We start from the raw sequence: 26,066 nt of genomic DNA on the forward strand, positions 1-26,066 counted from the left end.
TTTTTAAAAATCAGAACAAAAATTTACCTGTCTAAACTGGATACCTCTTAAAATCGGACAATTTACTTGGTCCCGAGGGTGTCCAGTTTAGAGGGGTTTCACTGTAGTTTGTTATCTGTATATTGGCTGCAACCACCTAGGTGAATTCACTGTTGATATGCACACTGTATCTGCCAGTGGGATGCATGCAAATGAAGCTAAAAGCCAATTGTTTGTAAACAAATAAATTTTTTCATTACTGGCTCATCACAACAGCGGTGTAACACACATAGTGCGGCTTGCTGGGGAACAGATGGAAGTCCTTGCCCAATCTGTGAGCAGTCATCAAGATAGTAGTATGTTCCAGGCTCCATACAGGCAGCTGCTGCCTTCCACACAGCTGCCTCTGGTTATGGCGCACATTATCTCTTACATGGGTAATTTGTCCTGCAGATATTCCTACACAGGCCAGCCTCCAGGAATGTTCTCTGAATGACACCTCGGCACATTGTTCGTATCAGAAGGTGAAAGGAAAGGAATGTTTGTTTAACGACACCTCGACACTTTTTTTTGTTTTAAGTATGGCTGTTTTGCTGTCTACTGTGTAGTTATTTTTACAAGTTTGTTTATAATAAAAGTTAAAAGTTTGTTTTGTTTAATGATACCACTAGAGCACATTGATTATTTAATCATTTGCTATTGGATGTCAAACATTTGGTAATTATGACTCGTAGTCATCAGAGGAAACTTCCTACCTTTTTTCTAATGCAGCAAGGGATCTTTTACATGCACTTTCCCACAGACAGGACAGCACATACCACAGCCTTTGACCAGTTGTGGTGCACTGGTTGGAATGAAGAAAAACCCAATCAGTTGAATGGATCCACCGAGGTGGTTTGATCCTGCGATGCAAGCACCTCAAGCGAGCACTCAGCCGACTGAGCTAAATCCAGCCCCCACCCCCCCCCTTTTTTTTTAAGAGTGTGACTGTTTTGCTATCAATAATATGGTTATTTTCAAAATTTAGTTTATGGTAAAAGTTAAAAGTTTGTTTTATTCACTGACACCTTTAAAGCACATTGATCCATCAATCCAAGGCTTTTTGATGTCAAATATTTGGTAATTCTGACTTGGTTTTGGAGAAAACCCACTACGTTTTTGCCATCAACAGCAAGACATCTTTTATATGTACTTAACCACAGTCAGGACAGCACATACCACAACTTTTAATAAACCAGTGGTGAGGCACTGGTTAGGAAGGTGGGGGGACGCAATCAGAAAATGGATCCACCATGGAGGTTCAATCCTGTGACTCTGGCATGTCAAGCCAGCTCACCACTGACTGAGGTAGATCCCACCCCCTTTGATTTATAGAATGAGAGAAGAAACCTGACTTGGGCAGGTCAAGCCAGCTCATCACTGACTAAGCTATAGATCCCACCCCCTTTGGTTTATAGAATGAGAGAAGAAACCTGACTCGGGCAGGTCAAGCCAGCTCATCACTGACTAAGCTATAGATCCCATCCACCTTAGGTTTATAGAATGAGAGAAGAAACCTGACTCTGGCAGGTCAAGCCAGCTCATCACTGACTGGGCTAGATCCCACTCCTTAGGTTTATAGAATGAGAGAAGAAACCTGACTGGCAGGTCAAGCCAGCTCATCACTGACTGAGCTATAGATTCCATCCACCTTAGGTTTATAGAATGAGAGAAGAAACCTGACTCTGGCAGGTCAAGCCAGCTCATCACTGACTGAGCTATAGATCCCATCCACCTTAGGTTTATAGAATGAGAGAAGAAACCTGACTCTGGCAGGTCAAGCCAGCTCATCACTAGCTGGGCTAGATCCCATCCACCTTTGGTTTATAGAATGAGAGAAGAAACCTGACTCTGGCAGGTCAAGCCAGCTCATCACTGACTAAGCTATAGATCCCATCCACCTTAGGTTTATAGAATGAGAGAAGAAACCTGACTCTGGCAGGTCAAGCCAGCTCATCACTAGCTGGGCTAGATCCCATCCACCTTTGGTTTATAGAATGAGAGAAGAAACCTGACTCTGGTAGGTCAAGCCAGCTCATCACTAGCTGGGCTAGATCCCCCCCCCCCCCCCCTTAGGTTTATAGAATGAGAGAAGAAACCTGACTCTGGCAGGTCAAGCCAGCTCACCACTGACTGAGGTAGATCCCATCCACCTTAGGTTTATAGAATGAGAGAAGAAACCTGACTGTGGCAGGTCAAGCCAGCTCATCACTGACTGAGGTAGATCCCACCCCCTTTGGTTTATAGAATGAGAGAAGAAACCTGACTCTGGCAGGTCAAGCCAGCTCATCACTGACTGAGGTAGATCCCATCCACCTTAGGTTTATAGAATGAGAGAAGAAACCTGACTCTGGCAGGTCAAGCCAGCTCATCACTGACTGAGGTAGATCCCACTCCTTAGGTTTATAGAATGAGAGTCACATCAAAGGCTGCATAAGTATTGTTGGGAGGGGGCTACCCACCTCCAGTTTTATCACATAGCTGTTGTGCTTTTATCATTAATGTTTCCATATACTTACCTTTTCTGACACCCAATAGCCAATGTGTATTTTGGTGCTGGGGTGTCGTTAAACATTCATTCAGTCATGTATTATTAAGTATTCCAAGATCTTAAACCTACGTTTTATCTATACCATTAAAACACCATCATTATTCCTTTCCCTGGATAAACATGTATTATATTCCACTGCTCTGCTGAATGTCCCACCTCCCCCTCTCCATTACTCATAGCAGCAAGGCATCCTTTATTTGCACATTTCAATAAGCAGGACAGCACATACCACAGCCTTTGATAATGAAGGCTGGAATGGGTTAAAAAGAAACAATGGGTCCACTGAGGTGAGTTGATCTTACAACCCACTGCACCTCAGGTGAGCGTTCTGCCACTGAGCTATACCCAAAGTCTTTATTTTAATTGTTAGGTGAAACGTTTGTACTTGCAAGATTGGTTCTGAAGTATTAGGATGAAACTTGCTGACTGCATACTTATTACATGTTATGTATATTACAGGGAGTGAGATAATATATTTATTACACAATGTGTATTTAAAATATATCCATTTGTATTACAAAATAGTTAAATACATAAGTGTTAATGTATATGTGAATAAATGAACTAATATGCATATTATAAAATCTATAAGCTTGTATTACTAAGTACTTAAATAAAATTAATAGGCATGGGTTAACACTATATTATAAAATAATTATTAGTTTTACCCCAGTTGCCACTCATAAAAGATCAAATATTTTCTTACAAAATTTTTATCCTGGAAGACATAATATCATCCATTAACTTGATATAACTGCAACCCCTGCAATTAAGAAAATTTCTACAGCAAAAAAACATACCATTGAAAAAACCCTGAATGTAGTCTCAAGACAAAAACAGTGCCGTGGATAATACAAAAACCTCAACGACATTGCCGATTGCTGTGGGCAATTGCAGGGTTGTAACTGGTAGCTCTTATTATTGTCTATGTGCAGGTACATGTATTACATGGATAACATCTATGTTACCAGCCATTTACCGTGTATATTACACATTTGTAATGTATATTACACAGGGTGAAATATCACAGAGGTTTGTTTTTTCTCTGTTGTGTTTAGAGAAATGCTAAATCTGTTTTTAGTTTGCCATTGTTTTCTCTTCATCATCACTTCATTGGCATCTCGGAGGGACGGGCATTCGGGCATTTGCCAGTCTTCGTTTGGTATTTAGCTTCCAAATCCAGCCAGTTTGTTTTCACTAACTCAGGAAGTGGGCCGAAACTTTGTGCACAAAGTCTTTGTTGCCATAGAAACAGGAATCTTACCAAGAACTTTTCAGAGGCATAAAGGTCAGGGAAGGGTGTATATGTGTAAATAGCGAAGCAATTGGAAGGTGGAACAAGCAGTGAAAAAAGAAAAAGGAAAAAAAAGAGTTTGGGAATGGGTTTGTGATGAAGAATATTAAAAGCTATTGACTTGTTGCTGGGAATGGGTTTGTGATGAAGAATATTAAAAGATATTGACTTGTTGCTGGGAATGGGTTTGTGATGAAGAATATTAAAAGATATTGACTTGTTGCTGGGAATGGGTTTGTGATGAAGAATATTAAAAGATATTGACTTGTTGCTGGGAATGGGTTTGTGATGAAGAATATTAAAAGCTATTGACTTGTTGCTGGGAATGGGTTTGTGATGAAGAATATTAAAAGCTATTGACTTGTTGCTGGGAATGGGTTTGTGATGAAGAATATTAAAAGATATTGACTTGTTGCTGGGAATGGGTTTGTGATGAAGAATATTAAAAGATATTTTTGACTTGTTGCTGTTACTGGGGTAGTAATTATTAATAAATTAGGAATTGTATATAAGTTGTTTTTTTAAATGCAGAATTAAAATAAATAACATTACCACACCAAATATTTCTTTGGTGTGTTATTAAGTCCTACGTCAAAGTATCGGCTTCGACATAATATTGGTAGGTACAGGGTTCGCAGCTCGGTACCGGCTTCCACCCAGAGTGAGTTTTAACGACTCAATGGGTAGGTATAAGACCACTACACCCTCTTCTCTCTCACTAACCACTAATAATTGACAACTAACTCACTGTCCTGGACAGACAGCCCAGATAGCTGAGGTGTGTACCAAGGACAGCGTGCTTGAACCTTAATTGGAAATAAGCACGAAAATAAGTTGAAATGAAATGTAACTTGGTTTATAGTTGTAACTACGGGTGTTCATCAATGTGCATGAAAAAAAAGAAGTTTAAACATCTGTCTAACATTGAATATATTTGTGATAGGTACGAGATTTTATCCTGTGTGAACCGGCCTCGGTGGCGTAGTGGTTAGGCCATCGGTCTACATGCTGGTAGTTACTGGGTTCTGATCCCAGTCGAGGCATGGGATTTTTAACCCAAATACCGACTCCAAACCCTGATTGAGTGCTCCGCAAGGCTCAATGGGTAGGTGTAAACCACTTGCACCGACCAGTGATCCATAACTGGTTCAACAAAGGCCATGGTTTGTGCTATCCTGCCTGTGGGAAGTGCAAAGAAAAGATCCCTTGCTGCTAATCAGAAAGAGTAGCCCATGTAGTGGCAACAGCGGGTTTCCTCTCAAAATCTGTGTGGTCCTTAACCATATGTCTGACGCCATTTAACCATAAATATAGGGTCATATTTTTAAATTTTAAAAATTCTGGACTATGAAAATTATCTGGTTTTGTCCGAATTCCGGTTTATTCAGGGTCCACTTTAGACTGGTTTCAGTGTATATATGTATCTCTTGTATATAACACTGACACGTTTTTTTGAAACTGGCAAGGTTTTGAACTAGAATACATACAGTTCACATTGCATTGGTAACGGACTTGTAAATTATGTTTTAGTTGTAATTAGCAGTTGGAGAGTGATACATCACTGGTCACTGTGTCATCAACCACTCAACCACAAACCCAACACAATGACCACCTTGTGGTAGACAGTCAATAAATCACTATTTCTTGTACAAAATGCCCAAATAGAGCTGGTACAAAATACATACATACTATGTTAGAGAACATACAAATCACGGATGTTACATATATTATTCAACTGTTTAGTCTACCACTCTTTGTCACAATTCTTGACAAAACACTATATATATATTCTAGTTGAAGACCTTGGAAGCTACAAAAACATAACCAAAACAATATGCTAGCTTCCAAGGTCTTCATAGCATTTGTTTTTGTCTTTGAAAATTTTATTTTTGTGACTCTTTCTATATAGCCATTATTTACAATATTCTGAGATGTGGTCAAATAGATATTATTTTTTCTTTCTAAATAACCAGTTTTAATGTGCTGAGGTGTCATTAAACAAACATTCCTTTTCTTTCTAAATAACCAGTTTTAAATGTGCTGAGGTGCTTAATGTGCTCTACTGGGGCCGTTCAACTTGTTGATGTCCTCCCAGCCCCTAGGTCACTGCCTTTTCTTCTGCCTGTAAGACCAGCCAGTGCTTAGCTTCATCAGCCGAACGCGCCACAGCTAGGTTCGTTAAACAGTGTAGTACGTCGTACTGACAAAGAAGATGGTCCAGTGGTTCTAGTGTCCACATTATTAGCCTATAGCTGGAGGGGAAATTAACATTTTAAAATTGTTTCTTCGCTTGTGATAATTGGTGATGTGATTTTTTTCGGCCTTTTATCAGATTTAAGCTTGGGGGGGGGGGGGGGGGGGGTCTGGGGTCTGGGTTGTTTTTTCTTTTTCTACTATATGATTTTTTTTCTTATTATTTAAATTTGTTTTTCTTCATAAAAAATAGACTTGAAGTTGATCTGAAATGCAAAAAAATGACCTTTTTTTAATAATAGATTTTTTTTTTTTGAAGTAGGTATCACATTGGGGTTTTTTTTATAGCTAGAGAGAAAATCAAATAAAATATAATATTTCTTTGTTTGTATTGCATGAGCAAGTAGAGTGAAACTTTAATCAATATTTTGTTTCTGGGCCATTATTAAGAAACCTGTGCGAAAATGACGTACATACATTATTTTCACAGCAGAATTTAGTCTTATTTTTCCTATTGTCAGTAACATACAGTGTATGTATGATACATTAAAAAAAAATTGACATCCATTTATTAATTATTATTTTTCCAGCAAAGTTAATGTTATTCTTCCTATTGGAAATATAGTACAATATATACTCAACAACGAAAGTTTAGCAAATACCTTTTTATGATGTCTAAATTTGCCATGGTTGAATAAACTTAAAAGAAAACCAGGTCCTCCTATTGTGTTAAGGCAAATATTGATGAGTTTATGTTGTTTGTAACTGGTGAACATTTCAGATGTGAATACTAATTAATAAAAACAGGTTCATTTATAAATGTTATGTCATTTCTTTTAACATTAGCTAGACTTTCGTTGTTGAGTGTATATATATATATATATATATATATATATATATATATATATTAAACACATAATTTTGTTGTATTTCTATTTTGTAAATTCAAATTTATTTTCTTCAAAAACATTTCTTTTTAAGTAACAACTCCCCCACCCCCTTTCAAAAATAATCTGAATGAAAACCTTTTATTATAGCATAAAATTTAACCCTTAATTATAAAACAAATAAACCACTTTCAAAATATTTGCTAAATCCCAGGATAATTGTGGAAGATCTTGTAAATTCTTAGAATTTTTTTTAATTTAGTTTTTTTTAATATCTGGATATTTTTGGTCTGTGCCTCTCTACATGTATACGGTTCATTAGTAGTTCATGAAAATGAAAACTGGGCCCTTTATGATAGAGGTGATGAATTATGTTGAAGGTGCGTGACGCACCGCTGTCATAACAACCATGCCTCCAATCCTGGGAGATTGAAGGCAAATCTGCAGAAATACTCAGGAAGCCATGTTTGGAAAATTCAGGGTTCACAGATTTAAAACATCAAAGCCATTTTTCCATAACCCCCACTGCGACGAAGGCAATTAGGTAGCAGAAAATACATCAAGTTTTAGAAGCAGAGAGTTGGTGTTCTTGAACATGAATAAAAAAAATGAACTAATTAGTTGAAGTAGAAGACTTCACTCTTTGGTGCTCCAGGAAAAAGGTGGGAGAAAAGCCGACAATTAATGATGAACTGAAACACATTATAGGGTTCACCAAATTCTGACGTTTGTCCTCTATGTAGATGATGATGATTGATTTGATGTAAGTCAATGTGCTCTAGTGTTTCGGTAAACAAAACAAACTTTAACTCTCTTTTTTTATTATTTGATGTATTTTAAAACCTGTCATAAAGGTGCACTTTGTATAGCAACCACCTGCCAGGGTTTCTGCCAGAAAGAAATTTTTGGGCATGTGTGTTCTGAATGCAACTGCAGTCGACAGAGGGTATTGGGAGGCCTCCCATAGATTGAAAATGGGTAAGATTATGGGTTAGGGTTAAAAAAAAAGTCATTATTGTGTTAATTTAAAGGTTTAAAAAAAAAAAAAAAAAAAAAAAAAAATTGGTTTGGCGCCATACCCGTTTTACCCTCTAGCAGAACACCTGCCTGTGTGTGTATGTAAATTACAAGAAGTTTACTAGTGGTGTCATTAAACAAAATAAATCTTGTCTATCATTAAAATAATTTTACTTTAAGTTTACATAATACTATTTAATGTTTAAAGCCGCACACCCTAGTTCCATCCAGCGAAAATAAATTATAATTTGGTTAATCTACAAACCTGTAACACACTTAGATCACGTTGTTATCAAATGGAGTAAAAAAGCAGGTTTTATATCGATAAATACCATGGGAATTCCCATGTCCCAATTGCTTGAAATAATTTTGAAAGTTAGTATTCTGATGTCACCGGTAGATGTCGCTCGAAGCACAACAATGCCTACGTCACGACAAATTTCACAGACTTGGGGTGCATTCGTTTCACCTCTCCTGGACATGTTCCAACTGTTCTGTCCTGGTTGTATCCCCTCTCCAGATATCGTAAGACTTAGCAAAATTATTGGTTTTAAGGGTTTGTAACGTTTTGTATTGAGACACTTACTTGTCTGAACTTTATTTACGGTCACGTGATATACCAATGTCTGTGACATTGAAATGGAAATATCCCCTCTAAAAATAGATTGGACCTCCCTTGCTTAACGGTTTTTTCTCGACAGCACGTCTTGTGAAAAAATGCAAAAAATGCATTTCGTGGTTTTACAAACATCAGGATTACCAAAAAGCACTTCAGGTGAATGGAAATGTGTATTCTAAATAATAAAATGTAAGTAAAGTGCAATTTTATTTGTGAAAAATGGGGTTTAATAGCGAAAAACAATGCCGTAATGGTTAACAAATTTCCGTAACTAGGGTGTGTCCCTTTAACATTTATCATATAAATGCATTTATTACATAAATATATGTACTATGTACATGTTTATTTTATTGCTTTAAATTATATGACAAACACCGCAAGATTCATATGAAATGCAACTTTACTCTTAGCACATTATATAATGATGTAACATTCAAAAAGTCAGAGCACAAATAAAACTTTCAAAATTTTGACAAAGGTTGCTTCTCATTGTGAAAATTGATTAGCAACTATTATTTAACATTTGAGTGATCTCTGAAATTTGTTTAGTGATATCAGTGCAGTGCTGAACAACCTGCTCTGTACAGACTGGGTGAAGCCGCCTACCTTGTGAAGTAGGCTCTGAAATACCAGTACAGGTCTGCTGTTGGTCGGGATTTAGCTCAGTGGGTAGAGCACTCGCCTGTGGTGCTTGGGTTGTAGGATCAAACCTCTGTGGTGGACCCATTGGGTTTATTTATCAACCAGTGCTCCATGATGGGTATATTAATAGCTGTGGTATGTGCTGTCCTGTCTGTAGGAAAGTGCATGTAAAAGATTCCATGCTACTACAGGAAAATTATAGTGAATTTTTTTCTGAAGACTACATACCACAATTATCAAATGCTTGAGGGCAGGATTTAGCTCAGTCAGATGAGTGCTCACCTGAGGTGCTTGCATCGCAGGATCAAACCACCTTGGTGGATCCATTTTAACCGATTGGTTTTTTTCTCATTCAAACTTAGTCCAACACAACTGGTCAACGGCCAAGGTATGTGCTTTTCTGTCTCTGGGAAAGTGCACATAAAACATCCCTTACTGGATTAAGAAAAAATATAGCGGGTTTCCTCCGATGACTACGAGTCAGAATTACCAAATACTTGATAGTCAATAGCCAATGATTAATTAATCAGTGTGCTCTTGTGGTGTCTTTAAACAAAACAAACGTTTAAATACCTTTAATGTACTAGAATTAGCAGCGATAGTATAAAACGTTCAATGGTTTCATGAATATACTTGTAAACTTTTAAATACCTTTAATGTACTAGAATTAGCAGCGATAGTATAAAACGTTCAATGGTTTCATGAATATACTTGTAAATGTTTAAATACCTTTAATGTACTAGAATTAGCAGCGATAGTATAAAACGTTCAATGGTTTCATGAATATACTTGTAAACTTTTAAATACCTTTAATGTACTAGAATTAGCAGCGATAGTATAAAACGTTCAATGGTTTCATGAATATACTTGTAAATACCTTTAATGTACTAGAATTAGCAGCGATAGTATAAAACGTTCAATGGTTTCATGAATATACTTGTAAACGTTTTTGAGAAAAAATTCCTTGAAGTTTTTTTCTCTGTTGAAAGATGACCGAATGGAATCCATTAGTGTGAGGCTGTTTTGTTACAGTGGGTTGTTTAGAAAGTGCAATCTGTTTGGGTTATGTTGGGAAACGTGTTGACATGTTAAGTAGCAACTAATTAACGAATTCTTTGAAGTGCACAATCTTACTCTGCAAATTCCTGAAAGATGTGGTGGATGATATTTTACACACTGGTTATGTCTTCAGTGGCTTTCTGATTACTCTAACAGAATTAAGGCTCATAGGTACTGGGATCGCATCTCGGTACCGGCTCTCATTCAAGTTGAGGTTTTTTTTACTCAGTGGGTAGACATATTTCTCTCTCATTAACAACAGCAACTGACAATTAACCTCTGTCATAAAAATATAGCAGGTTTCCTCTCTAAGACTACATGTCAGAATTACCGAATGTTAGAAATCCAATACCCGATGATTAATAATTCAATTTGCTGTGATGGTGTTGTTAAACAACTTTTGTTCTGGACAGACAGGCCAGATAGCTGAAGTATATACCCAACCATTCATTCATTTATACTTTTTTTTAATGTTCAAATCCAATTAAGGTTCAAGCACACTGTCCTGGGCACACACCTCACCTATCTGGGTTGTCTGTCCAGAACAGTGTTAATTGTTAGTGGTTAGTGAGAGAGAGGTCGGTGTAGTGGCCTTACACCTACCCACTGAGTTGTTAAACTCGCCTTGGGTGGGAGTCGTTACCGGGAGGCGAACCTAGTGCTTACCAGCCTTAAGTCTGATGGTTTAACCACGACACGCCCGAGGCCAGTGTACCCAACGCAAACAAAAGTTGATTTGAGAATTATCCTAGATAGCACTGCTTCTGTGTTACACGTTTTAACAATTTCCACTTGATGGCATCATGTCTATAATGCTGTCTTTGAATTAGTTACCACTAGGTGGCACTGTTTCTGTGATATATATCTGACCAACTTCCACTAGATGGCGCTGTTTCTGTCGTATATCTCTGACCAACTTCCACTAGATGGCGCTGTTTCTGCGATGGCATTTTTGAATTGGTTGCCACTAGGTGGCACTGTTTCTGTGATATATCTCTGACCAACTTCCACTAGATGGCGTTGTTTCTGCGATGGCATTTTTGAATTGGTTGCCACTAGGTGGCACTGTTTCTGTGATATATCTCTGACCAACTTCCACTAGATGGCGTTGTTTCTGCAATGGCATTTTTGAATTGGTTGCCACTAGATGGCGCTGTTTCTGTCGTATATCTCTGACCAACTTCCACTAGATGGCGTTGTTTCTGCAATGGCATTTTTGAATTGGTTGCCACTAGATGGCGCTGTTTCTGTCGTATATCTCTGACCAACTTCCACTAGATGGCGCTGTTTCTGCGATGGCATTTTTGAATTGGTTGCCACTAGGTGGCACTGTTTCTGTGATATATCTCTGACCAACTTCCACTAGATGGCGCTGTTTCTGCGATGGCATTTTTGAATTGGTTGCCACTAGGTGGCACTGTTTCTGTGATATATCTCTGACCAACTTCCACTAGATGGCGTTGTTTCTGCGATGGCATTTTTGAATTGGTTGCCACTAGATGGTGCTGTTTCTGTCGTATATCTCTGACCAACTTCCACTAGATGGCGTTGTTTCTGCGATGGTATTTTTGAATTAGTTGCCAATAGATGACACTGTTTCTGTCGTATATCTCTGAATAACTTACACTGGATGGCGTTATTTGTGTTTGTTTGTCTCCGTCAGTCAGAGACTGATTTGATCGTAAAATAATGAAGAGTAGAGTCGTTGAATACCACTGGTATGTTATGTCTATTGAATGCTTTCCCAGTAAATCTCTTTGAAGGCATGTCAGTTTTCTCTCTCATAGATTTTCTTCATCTCAATAGTTTTCCCACACATTTGTATTTTTGCATAATAAGTTACTGAGGGATGGGCGTAGCCCAGTGGTAAAGCGCATGCTTGATACGTGGTTGGTCTGGGATCTATCCCCATCTGTGAGTCCATTGGGTTATCTCTCATTCCAGCCAGTGCACCACGACTGGCATATCAAATGCTGTTGTAAAATAGTAACAGCTCATCATAGTGCTGATAAAGTTTTCAAGTTTTTATTCCCAGGGTTTACATGAATAATTAGCAAAAACATGGTGGGGTATAATCAGGGATAACCACATGGATTTTAGCAGATTGGGGGTGGGTGGGGGGTCATCCTCCCTTAAAAAATGTATTTAAAAAAAAAAGATTTAGTTTAAGCAGGACGGGGACCTGAAATGCAATCTTTGCTTGAGCAGGATGGGGTTTCGACCCCCCAAAATGCACCCCCTGCACACACGGCTGATAATTTTCATTAGGACTTCAGTTATCCAATCACAGTAGTTGAGCCTACAACCACAGAGGTGCATTACGTACCGTATGTCTACTTGGCTTTCTTGTTGGTTTGCTCACTATACACATAGCCTATAGTTTTTGATTTAAAAATATATGGATATGTTGTCCAAAATGTTCATTCCAGAACATTGAATCTGATTTAATAAGTAATCGGACAAAAATGAACTGCACACCTTCAAATATAAAATTTCAAATAATCTTTTGGAAGATTTGAATTAAACTGCCTGAAACTTTTCACAAATAAAATGGTGACATTTTAATGAATTTGTGGTGAAAATGTTTCACAAAACAAGATTTATTGTAAAGCCTTGTAAAGCCTCCAAGAATGAAGAATGTAAAAACAAGTTTTGGCCCGACTACATGTTGAAATCACCACTGGAGGAACCAAGATGCCAGCCAAAATTAATGGCACATGGCCCTGCTTATCAGGATTTCATTAAAATGATACACAGGTAGTACAGGTTGGTGTAAAACACAGATTTATTATTTTAAAAATATTCTTACATCGTGTAACATCATCAACATGATGGCAATAAACATTTTAAGCCTTGTATATTGATTTTATTGGTCCATGAAAGCCCAGACAGTAGTAGTGTTAATTTGGAACATCCTGCTGCCCCTATGTGTAGAATGGACTGGTCTAATTGCCCTGATGCCAGATGCTACTACCCCATTCACTGTTCACAACTTGCTAAGACTTGGTGCTCTTGACTTGAGTAAAACAAAACTTGGATAAAACACAAAAGGATTATATATCTCAGAGTCTGCAGTGGGTTGTGTTCGTGATTGGAAATACGGAGAAGAAAAAGGGAGTGTCTTCTTTAAATCGGGCAACAGACTTTTGCTGTCTTTTTTCTCTGGATTTTTCAAAGTTATCTGAATACGTTTTTATACAAGTTTTTTACTTCTCTGTCTAGTTTGTGAGCTGTCTGAATAAGTTTTAGAAGATTTTACTGTTGTGGGTTTTGTTCAACTTGCTAAATAGGTTTTGGAAATTGTGTTGCTGGCTGGGATTTCCTTGATTTTAACTTTGATTCAGTTTTACTACTTTTATTTCTCAGGTATAAATAACATTAACTGATGATTTAAAATACCAGGTTATTGATTCTAGTGAATAATATTGGAAGAAATGGACTGATGCATATTTTGACATTTCACACAAACAAACCCTAAGTGAAGCGTTTTGTTTTGATAGGGGGAAAAAAAAAAAATCAGATTTTAATTGGCTAAGAAACTGACATTTTAAAATATATACAAATCATAAAATCTATTTTTGCTGATAGGAAAGTTATTTGAGGTTTTATTTTTAGCCTTTTCCCTGCTTCTAACTATATTGTATGTTTAGTAAGCAGTTGATTACAATCATTTAAAACTTCATTTGCCAGATTTGTGTTTTAAAACTAGTTCAGATCAACAAGTGGCAAAATTGTAAAAATCTAAAACAAATCCATTGTTTTAATTACTGCAAAAGGATTTTAACATTTGGATAATTAAAGAAGTATTTTACAGATTTGTTTTTCGTTTTAAATTTGAAGAAAGTTAAATAATATATATGTTTTTAAATTTTAGAAATAAAGTTTAGAGTTACTTTAATTGGAAGTTTTTAGACTAACACAAAAAACATAATAATCAGAGAATATATGCAAAGACCAAGAACACAGGTCGTGTGAGAGATTATCATCAGTTATTTCTTCCACTAGTGATTTATTCTGAGGATTCAAAAAGTGATTTAGACGTCTGAATTTCCTTGGCATTCTGTTACTTGGAGAATTGTTGTTACACATCCGCAGTTCATGTTCAGGTTGAGAAGCATTCTGTGGTTTCAAGTTTAGTGAAAATGTGTGGTGCTGCTTTTTTCTGAGGAGGGAATCACCAAACATTCACGACGGATCCCAACAGGAAAATGTACTGTACTTACCCCTTTTATAGTCCATTCATGTATCTGCCGTCTAAATTACCCAATGTAAGTATTTTGAAGAAATTCTGCTTTAACAATTTATTGACTAGGTAAACACAAATATATATTTATACATTTCTAATTAAGGTACAACACCTAAAAGGTTCCATGTTTTAAATTGGGATTGTTTCTGGGTTTGTTTTAAATTGGGATTGTTTCTGGGTTTGTTTTAAATTGGGATTGTTTCTGGGTTTGTTTTAAATTGGGATTGTTTCTGGGTTTGTTTTAAATTGGGATTGTTTCTGGGTTTGTTTTAAATTGGGATTGTTTCTGGGTTTGTTTTTTTGGGGATTGTTTTTTTAGTGTGGGGGGGGGGGGGGGGTAACCATGAATTGCAACATTTACAGGTCATAGATTTTTAATTTTTTACCATTTAAAATATTCTCTACTATATATAAAGCAAATATATTGTCACTAGAATATAACTGTGATAAATATATTGTCTGGGGTATACTGTAGCAAATGTATTGTCTTTAGAATATGCATCTAGAAAATGTATTGTCTTTAGATTATACATCTCGAAAATGTCTTTAGAATATACATCTAGCAAATGTATTGTCTTTAGAATATACATCTGGCAAATATATTGTCTCTAGACACAAGATTTTAATTCTATATAAGATTTCTGGCATGGAATATTAATTTTCAACACTTTCCATTTGTTTATAGTTATTTTATACTAGTTTAGTGTTTATCATTATATCTATATCTGGGAGAAAAAGATAGTACTTTTTAAGTATTTGTCTTTGTAAGTTTGAATGGTCTGCAAAAACATTTGGAATATATTACAGAAGATATTCGACAATGATTAAAAAGTATACCTTATGCATGACATACTATTTATTAGGTTTATGGGATTTTTTTATATTTAAGATATGGTTTGGGTTTTTTAAATTAAAAAGGAAGTAATATATTAAAACTTTCATCAGTGAAATATATATTGAGGACTAGCAGTTTGAATAAACAATTTATTCATATATATATACTACTCAAAAGAATTTAAGGGTCAGATGATATTTTCGACATTATTTTCTGAATGTCAATTATATTAGCTAGACCATAATGTCACGCATGGTATTATTCCATTTTGACGATAAATATATATATATATATAATACTAGAATTTAGAATGAGTATGAATTTATATATGTATATATAGATTTCATATTTGACTTTTTTGTACCATGGAAAAAACATTTAAATGCCTTTCATTTAATTTCCTCAGAATAAGTGAATTCCCATAATAAATTGGAGATAAACCCGTTATTGTGGGTTGTTGATGCATTGTCATTGTCCACTTGTCCAACAGCTGTTACTGTTAATAGCCAGTAATCGAGAGCTGGACAAGTGTCAGAATTGGCACCCAGTAACATGCAAAGCATTACACTCTCATTAAACAATGGTTACATAATGACTTAGTATTTTAAACTTGCTTCCATGTGTCAGAATGCCAAGAATAAACACCTTAGAGTTGTAAAGAATGCAATAAGTACATCTTGGGGTTCATTTGTGTTTTCTGCTTTAGTGTGAGGTGGAAGTGAGCATTTATTAAATAATTTTGTTGGTGTTGTGGAGTGGGGTGTACAAATTAGTAAATTATGTGAAAAAACCCCTTAAAAACCTAAAAACTAAAGCTGAACCGTTTTTCTGTGAATGACATTTGTATTTTTCTTCTCTTTTTATAGTTAATTTCTATTTCAGATTATCTTTTCTTTTGAACAACCACCCTCATGCCATTTACATAAAACAACAACCAAAACACACACAAAACAACAAAACTAATTATATTAATTTAATTTGATTTTCTTGATAGTAATAACTACTATTCCAAAATCAGTACTAGATATAAAAATATTTGTTATTGTTTTATGATGTCATATATTAAGTTTTTAACTGATACTAAACATCCACATTCACCAAATGTTTGTATACTAATTAGATATGATCATATCAAGTGGTTGTCAGGAAAACAGTATGTCTTTATTATGAATGGTCAATATGGTTGAACTCCTCTACTGCAGAAAGCTCATCCTGTATTTAGGATTTGTGATATGGGCGATAGTATCTTGGAAAAACATGGATCTGAGAGGCCTACAGAGTGGGTAATAGAGAGGAACCTAGATGGGAATGTGGATAAAAGTAATGTTGATGGATGAGGGTCTACTGGTTTGCACTCCCTGCCGTCTTTATCATGAGTCTGCCAAGTATTTTATACCACTGCATCTTTTTAACCTGATATAACAGGAGTGGGCTCTCTCTCTCTCTCTCTCTCTCTCTCTCTCTCTCTCTCTCTCTCTCTCTCTCTCTCTCTCTCTCTCTCTCTCTCTCTCTCTCTCTCCTCTCTCTCTCTCTCTCTCCCTCTCTCCCTCTCTCTCACTCTCTAACTCTTAACCCCTTCACTCTCTCTCTCTCTCTCTCTCTCAATATATCTGTCTATTTCTGTTTTTGAGCACCACAGGTACATACACTGTTTCACTGACTTTGTCTCACAACCAATAGCCAAATCCATTTGTATGCTGGGGTAACTTTAAACATTCTGTTTCTCTCTCTCTCTCTGTCTGTCTGTCTGTCTGTCTGTCTGTCTGTCTGTCTGTCTCTCTCTCTCTCTCTCTCTCTCTCTCTCTCTCTCTCTCTCTCTCTCTCTCTCTCTGTCTCTCTCTCTCTCTCTCTCTCTCTCTCTCTCTCTCTCTCTGTCTGTCTCTGTCTCTCTCTCTCTCTCTCTCTCTCTCTCTCTCTCTCTCTCTCTCTCTCTCTCTCTCTCTCTCTGTGCATATATTGTATGTGTGTGTGTGTGTGCATATATATATATATATGTCTCTCAGGTACATTCAAAGATTTTTCAAATGTGTTTGCTTTTGTAAGGAACCAGTAAAAGTAAAGTTTATGGCTAATGTTTTCTCCTTTTAGTGAAACAAAACTGCTTTAAAAAAAAAAAAAACCCCACAAAAAACATGACATAAAGGGAATTTATTAATACGAAAATGAAGACTTTTTGAGTTGAATCAGCCTTGACATGAATTTGCAGTATGAGAACCATATGATTAAACACCCTTGGTGAACTCATTCTTGTTTCTGTGTCCATCCCAACCAGTTTGCGTCCATCCCAACCAGTTTGCTTCTCTGGGAATGTGAATATATAAAAGATCCTTAATTGCTGTTATTGGGAGATTTAGCAGGCTTCCTCTGAAAAGAGTCAGAAATAACAAATGTTAGACATCCAATAGCCAATTATTAATTATTTAATCAATGTGTTCTTGTGGTGTCATTAAACAAAGCAAAATTAAGACTTTGTGAGCTGATGTCCATGGGCATCCATGCCTGAAGCACCGGTAACCAACAGTAACAGGAGGTTGATTGTTCTGATTGGCTGACCGTGACCTGATTTCTCGTTGATTGGCTCTGCTGGAGGACTTCACTCCTGTTTTCCTTGGACTGCTGTCTTTGTTTCTGCACACCTGGTGACAAACAGTCCAGTGTAAATTACCACCCATTCACTGGCTAATTTACAACCAAGAAACCTAACCTCCTTGGTAGAGGCTTTTCTAGTGGGTGGTCTCTGCAGCCCACACCATGAGGTGAATGACCAGAGTGGTCCTTCAAGATTGCTATCAGGGATGGGATCCCCCCTGTGTATTGTTTTCTTGATATTTGCATAAAGAGACATAAGGCTAATTGTGGAGATGGCAGTGATTAGTGCCAGATAGGTTACATGTAGGGGGATTAAAGGGAGGTAATCTGAGAGGATTGAAAAATGAGGTCTTCAATGCTAAAGATAACATAATGCTAAGAGTAAGAATAGATAGTAGTGGGATATTATTGTTTTATGATAAATTGTTGAGTTAAAATTTTAATAACAAACCAAAATAAAACAGTAATAACTGAATATAACTAATGTGTAATATATGTTTTAAAAATTGTTTTCATTTTTATTGACAGGTGCATTATTAAACATACACTAATAATGATATGTACAATTTTTTTTTATAGAAGCCATTTCTTATTAAGGTCTTGTAAAAAATTTTTTTTAAAATTGCATGTAATATGACCATTTCATTTATAAAAATCCTTTCTTCTTTGCCATTTTAAATTCACTTATATAAATGATTTTGGGGTTTTTCTTTGTGTACTATTCATTAAAATTATAATGCCTTTAAAGTGAGGAGTTGGGTTACAACATAAATAGATCTATGGATGTCTTACAGTATACAACACAACCATCAAGTCAATTAGTCAGCCATAGTTAGTTTTTGCTTTGCCTTTGTGAAGTAAAACATGAGATATTAAAAGTGAGGAATTACTTTTCCGACAACATCCGCATCAATGTTTGCCAATATTTTTAAGGAATATTTTATTAGCCAAAGGTTAAATATTATCACCATTTTGTATAATATTAACAATTGTCTAAACTTCTGATGGACAGGATGAGGCCTGCTGCCGACATGTCTTTAAACAAACATTCCTTTCCTTTAAGCAGTAAAAAGGGTGAGTTAAATTGTATTGTGTTGTTAGGGGTGTACACAGCAATAACAAGGATAGCTCTGGGTGAGCAGATATGTTCACCAAATTATGTATTAAACTTAAAACAATTGCAAAACCACAGTTATTTTAAACAAAATATCCATCATTATGTAAAATTCATCAGTTGTTTTTAAAATTTGCAATTGGCAAATTTGGCAAGTGGTAGATCTGAATAGTAACCATAATCACCAATTCTTAATTTTAAAAACAATTGGCAAATTGTAATTGGGCGAAATAATAACAGATGTTTTGCTTCAAAATATCAGTACATTTCTGCTACACCGGCCTCGGTGGCGTCGTGGTTAGGCCATCGGTCTACAGGCTGGTAGGTACTGGGTTTGGATCCCAGTCGAGGCATGGGATTTTTAATCCAGATACCGACTCCAAACCCTGAGTGAGTGCTCCGCAAGGCTTAATGGGTAGGTGTAAACCATTTGCACCGACCAGTGATCCATAACTGGTTCAACAAAGGCCATGGTTTGTGCTATCCTGCCTGTGGGAAGTGCAAATAAAAGATCCCTTGCTACCTGTCGTAAAAGAGTAGCCTATGTGGCGACAGCGGGTTTCCTCTAAAAAACTGTCAGAATGACCATATGTTTGACGTCCAATAGCCAATGATAAGATAAAAAAATCAATGTGCTCTAGTGGCGTCGTTAAATAAAACAAACTTTACTTTTTTTTTAAATTTCTGCTATTTTTAAAGTTTAATAAATAATTTGCCGTAGTTTGGTACCTGCCTGGGGTGAGTACCAACTTGCAACCCGTAATCTATGTGAAAGTGAACACACAGTTTGTATTAATGAAAAATGTTTATATTTAACACAATTTAAACCTTCTGCCTGTTTTGCATGACATTAGACAGCCTGTGAAATAAAATAAATGTGTCTTTTCTTCACTGACTGTGTGGTTTGGCAGACAAATATTGTCTCTTATTTCTTTTAGGTTTTGTAATTAAAATGTGTTGAGTGCATAATTAAATTAAAATAACCTTGCCTTCCTTTCTTTTAGTGTCAATGGGGTATGAAAAAAACGCCAAAAAAAACATGTGCAAACTGTGAATCGGCTAAGCAGTTTACATAAAGTTTGCCATGGCTTTTGGGGTTGTTTTTTCTTTCATAACTTTATGAACCTTGAAACATACTTAATTATAAAAACACAAACAACATCATATATTGTTTTGATTTATTTTCTGGGTTTTTTTAAACAATTATTAAGAATACAAAGCTGAAGTTCTCTGACAACATAACTTTTACGCTAATTAAGAAAGGAACACACTTCTATTCAGGTTGGACCAATGGGATGTGTTACTAACCTAAAAACAGTCTTAACTAATTAACAGCATTTGAATTTTCTGTTTTTATAGGATATTAAATGAGCTTCCATTTTATATCATGTTTATGTCCCAAGTCCAACTGTCACAAGCTTTAGCGAGTTTAATATCCTATTTATTACCCATAATCAATCTTAAATTATATCACTAAACTCATTTAGTTGGCGGTCCTATAAGGTTGTAGTGTGCCAATCAGTGACATTATTGAGTGACATCCCAGTTGGCGTTCTAGTGGGACGTATCACTTTGATATGCACCAAGATATTTTTAACCATATGGGTAATAATACATTTATTTACACGGTTATTATACAGTACATGGCCACAGTAGTAAACTCGACAAAGAAGATCATGTATTAGATTTGCTTGACATTTAACAGTCAAGTGTTTTCTTTACATTACTGAATGCAATGTTTTGCAGGTAAAATCAGTTGTTGGTTTGTAGATAATATTTAGCATGTTTTTATAATTTTTGTTTTTGTTTTGTTTCAGGTTTATTCCCCAAGCCCTGACGAATATCACCAAGACTCGCCACGATACCTGGGAAACTCACCTAAAAATATGTACGGGGACTACTTTACAGGTAACAGTCTTATAAGAATTTAATTATTAGTTTTCAGTAATCATAACAGGGACCACATGATCTTCTTGGGTGAGGCTGTCCACCTATAGACGAGGCACTAGATAGAAATTCATGGAATCAACCACCATTTTGTCAAATGCCCATTCAACATGCACTATATAGTAGGGTTCGAACTTAAGAATTTATCTCCCACAGCAATTTTTGTTTTAATTGCCAATGGTGAAATGACCTACCGACGGCCAATTTTGACCATACCTATGTTAAAATGTTTTTAAAGAAACTTTTACAGGAAATAAACATGACTGAAAGGTTACTTTGCTAAATGTAAACGTATTTAAAATGTACAAATGTAATACACTGGCAGATAATATACACCATGTGTATACATTTTGCATTTTTGAGGAGCTTTACAGACAGCATTTTCATGCCAATGGTTATGCTTCTGACGTACGGCAATGTATATATATCACCGACAGCAATTGCCGTCATTAACTTTAAGCCTTGTATAGTTAACACTAGATACATATTTTCTTTAACTAACTTTTACATTTGTTAAAATTAAAACTGAGGTGAACCAGACTTGGTACATAAATCCTTCTGTTACATACTGGAAAACAATACGTTAAAGTTATTTTTATTAAATAAATATTGCTAATCATATATCATAAAGGGCTTCTAGATTATGATAGCCCCACTCCCGTGGCTAGTGATATTCAAGGTTGGGCTAGTAAATAACTACTATTGCCATGCCCGACAGCTTGTGAAAAACAATTGTCAAATGTTGCAGTTACGTCTGTATTGTAAATATGAATATACTGACTCCACTCCAACCCCTAATGTTAGTTTTGTAAGCCTCTTTAGTATAGTCCCTCTGACATATCTGATTATTACTATTATTTAGTAAAATTTTATTAACTTAACATAGGGCTAGTGAATTTTTTATCATGGATGGTACATTTTTGTAATTACTGATCCCATCATAGCTAGTGGATTTTACAAAAATTCGAGAAGCCCTGATTTACGTTTATAGCCATTGGACCAGTTTTGCCATCGCTAGTAATACTACGTGTACACGTTTCCTAACATAAATATTGTTGAGACTTTAATGTGTTCATTAATTATGTTATATCTTCAAATGGTATACTGTCAAAAATCAATCTATTTTTGTCAGCATGAATGTTTTTCACAGCTCAGATTGCATTTTGACAAAGTTTAATTTATTTTTGTAGACATATATTATTCCTAGCTTGTCTAAAAATAAATTATGTTCTGTTTCGACGTGGCACTAGCTAATGCATATTCCATCAAGGATATTTTTTGATGTATTTTTCTCGTTACAAATCTGGTTTTCGCATTAAGAGAAAACATAAAACACAACTGCACTGGTGTTGATCAATGATCCAGTAAAACATATGTTATTCATATTTACCTTCCTCAGGGTTTTCTCTAGGTTTTAACAACAAAATCTTTTAGCTGATTTTAGCAGGCATGTGTTTTAAACATTTTTCTCGAAGAATTTGTTAAAGGGGCAAAGCATTTTCTACATGGAAGGAACATAATTAGCTCTTAATTTGTTAAACAAATACTGGTACTAAAGTTGTTCAAAATAAATTTAAATTAAAATAAAAACATTTTTGGGACTAATTTCCATTCCAGTCGCATCTGCTTTTAAGTTTTGTTAAAAATTTGTTGAATTATGAATAATATAGCATTGACAAAAAAATCATTTCAAATTTTAAAACCCCAATAACTGTATTTAATAAAACACTTTAAAGAACTTTGTACAAAGGTTCTAAATGTAAAGATTAATAAGAATAAAAAACATTTACAGTTAATAATAAACAATTAACATGAACAAATTAAAAAATTACTTTTACTAAAAAGAAATCAGATCTGTATTTTTTCTTTTCCTAATAATTGAAAGTTATAATTTTGAAAGTATATTCCACTAAACTAATAGCACATCATTTTGAAAATAAATATTTAATAAAACTGGAAAATTCTTATACTTTTTACAATAAAACTGATTAATAATTTTAAAAATATATTTAGTTTAAGAAAAGTAATTTTAAAATTTGATTCCACAAAACAAGTTACCACTATTTAAAATTAAATATTTAACAAAAATGGCAAATTCAGAAACTACTTTCCACAAAACTAATCACTACTGACAGAAGACTGTAACTTGACTCTTGCAGTGGAATGGGTCACAGGTTGCGTTGATGGTCTTGATTGTTTTATTATTTCCATTAGGACATCTCTGTCTGGTGTAGATTACAGCTAATTTAGAGAAGCAGAAATAAAGAAGAAAAATTGTCAACAGAATCGTGTTCTTGGCCATTTTTATGTCTCTTTGACCTTTATCTTAAACGGATGAGTGATGGGTGGTAGTTGGAGAAGGTTCTAATGTGAAATAGTATTTCTGAAATTTCTTTAATGCATTCAGAGGGTAAATTAAAATGAACAGACTTGTTTATTTAATGTTTTTAATTATCATTCAACATTTTAAATATAAATGTTTAGGTTAAGTATGATATATAGAGGTTATTGCCGGAGTGTTTTTGGTATCGTCAATATCATATATTAGGAATAAAAATTGTATTATATGACTCTTAATTACACTGGATATGCTAGCCAATATATGATAAATTTATATATGTGCAAAAATAAAGTGAAATATTTAGTAAAATATTAGTTTTTGTTTGATTATATTTATACTAAAGTAATTCTCATATTTTTAAATTGTGTTATTCAGAGGGTAAAATAAAATAAACATGTTTTTATTTAAAGTTTTCATTTATCATAATAAAAATATTTGTATTACAAAAAACCTGGTTGAGTATGATATTTTATGGACATAAATAAAGTAACATCAAATTTTGTTAATGTATTTTAGATATTTATCTGATACCAATGTTTATAGTGTGCAAAATATATACCACTCGAATGATACGTGCTATCATGGTATAATATCGTTGAACACTAAACTCATGTAACAGATAACTGGTATGTGGTTCTGTCTATTTAAATATATTTATCAGTATTTTTGAAGCCATACTTTTAATTTAACTGTAGAACAACGCTTACAAGTAAGTTACAGTTAACTACATTTCTTTGGCCCCTGATGGAGTATCATGTCATGATTAGCAAAGAGGTGTTTTTGTTTTTTTAATCAATGCGTACATGTCTTGTCTGCTGTAGAATTTTCTATTTATTTATCATTTACATCTTTTTATTGCTTTTGTATCTTTCACATGTTTTCTTCAAAATATCTAAATATGGTTGCCTGAATAAGCACAAAAATAGTGCAAGTCAGTGGGGGGGGGGGGGGGGGGGGGGGGGGGGTAGTAGGCGTGGTTTAATTTTTTTTCAGTTCATCAAGATATGAACAGAAAAAAGTAAGCACTTTTGGACCAATCAGATTGTTGTAAAGTGTATAGATGCGCAAAGAAAATTTAATTATATGTGTATGATTTTTTCTGAATTTGAAATGTTCAGTAAAGCGACCTATTGGTTTTCTTCATAAATCATCTTTTCAAACTGCATGTTAACTTACTTTAACAATATCAGTAATACATCATATACACAGACCTGTGCCAATGTCAACAAGTCAGCACTATAAGCTCTTTTAGATATTTAACGATTGACTCAATTTCTTTTATGTTCATCGGGGTATGAATTAAAAAAAAATCATCTGCAAACTGTGTGAATTGGTGAATTCGTTCTCACATAAGTTTGCGATTTTTTGTGTGTTCATACCAAGATGAACATAAAAGAAATAACAGACAATACTTATAATTAAATTTGAATCATCCTTGCTAATAATAACACTAAAAGTTGATACTTTATTTTGAATTATTTAGGCCCATAAATATTAATGCTCAATAAGACAACTTGCCCATATAAAATGATGTCATCAGATATGACGTTCCCTGACAATGTAATTTTTACGTTCATTGAGAAATGAACAAAATCCCATTGCTACATCTGGTCCATTGGAATGACTTTGTGCTGTAATTAATATAATAGAAATTTAATTATATTCAAAATTACTTAAGTAGTGCTGGTGCGGATCCAGAAACTTTTGCAGGGTAGGGTTCTACGTGTTAATAAGTTAATTAGCAGTGAAGGCATTTTATAATAAGGGATAAAACCACCTCTTTTTTTGTTCAACCTTTAGAAGCTAAAGATGGTGTTGTATTTTTGAGAATCTCTGCACAGTTCCATGGGTGATCCCTAGTCATATGTCTTTAAATTGTTATCACACATACATATAAAAAATAACACATGAATTATGGGTGTGTAAGAAATTGTATTGAAATGCATGTGTAAGTAAATGATGGTGTGCAACCATTGGAAGGTGAACTGCCCTGCGATTATGTCTCTAAACTAAAGATGGTGTTGTATTTTTCAGAACCCCCGCACAGTTCCACGGGAGATCCCTGGTCGTCCAACAACGCGCTGCCTTCATCTTCATACCCATCATCCATGCTGCCCAGTGGTTCACACTACTCTACAGCACCCAACTACACCAACATGCACCATCCACACGAAATGGTAAGTACACGACACAGCGCAGCAGTAAGTACTGTACATGACACCAATAAGGTCAACTGGTCTGACATAGTCGATTTGTTGAAAGTCAGTAAGTATTGTACATGACACCAATACGGTCAACTGGTCTGACATAGTAGATTTTTTGAAGTCAGTAAGTATTGTACATGACACCAATAAGGTCAACTGGTCTGACATAGTCGATTTGTTGAAGTCAGTAAGTACTGTACATGACACCAATAAGGTCAACTGGTCTGACATAGTCGATTTGTTGAAGTCAGTAAGTATTGTACATGACACCAATACGGTCGGTCAACTGGTCTGACATTGTCGATTTGTTGAAGTCAGTAAGTACTGTACATGACACCAATAAGGTCAACTGGTCTGACATAGTCGATTTGTTGAAAGTCAGTAAGTATTGTACATGACACCAATAAGGTCAACTGGTCTGACATAGTCGATTTGTTGAAAGTCAGTAAGTATTGTACATGACACCAATACGGTCAACTGGTCTGACATAGTCGATTTTTTGAAGTCAGT

The 26,066-nt window shown here is 35.2% G+C and overlaps 1 protein-coding gene across 7 annotated transcripts in view; it reads left to right on the forward strand.

Moving 5' to 3' along the window:
- LOC121373365 (transcription factor 12-like) overlaps positions 1-26,066 on the forward strand; it is a 162,176-nt gene that overhangs the window by 98,092 nt on the left and 38,018 nt on the right. For all 7 annotated transcript variants that reach the window (XM_041499965.1, XM_041499966.1, XM_041499967.1 and 4 more), the window contains 2 exons: positions 20,882-20,972; positions 25,387-25,529. In XM_041499965.1, the coding sequence (XP_041355899.1) occupies positions 20,882-20,972; positions 25,387-25,529 (234 nt within the window). The remainder of the gene's footprint in view (positions 1-20,881; positions 20,973-25,386; positions 25,530-26,066) is intronic.

Source organism: Gigantopelta aegis, chromosome 5 (genome assembly GCF_016097555.1).
Source record: "Gigantopelta aegis isolate Gae_Host chromosome 5, Gae_host_genome, whole genome shotgun sequence".
Taxonomy (NCBI): domain Eukaryota; kingdom Metazoa; phylum Mollusca; class Gastropoda; order Neomphalida; family Peltospiridae; genus Gigantopelta; species Gigantopelta aegis.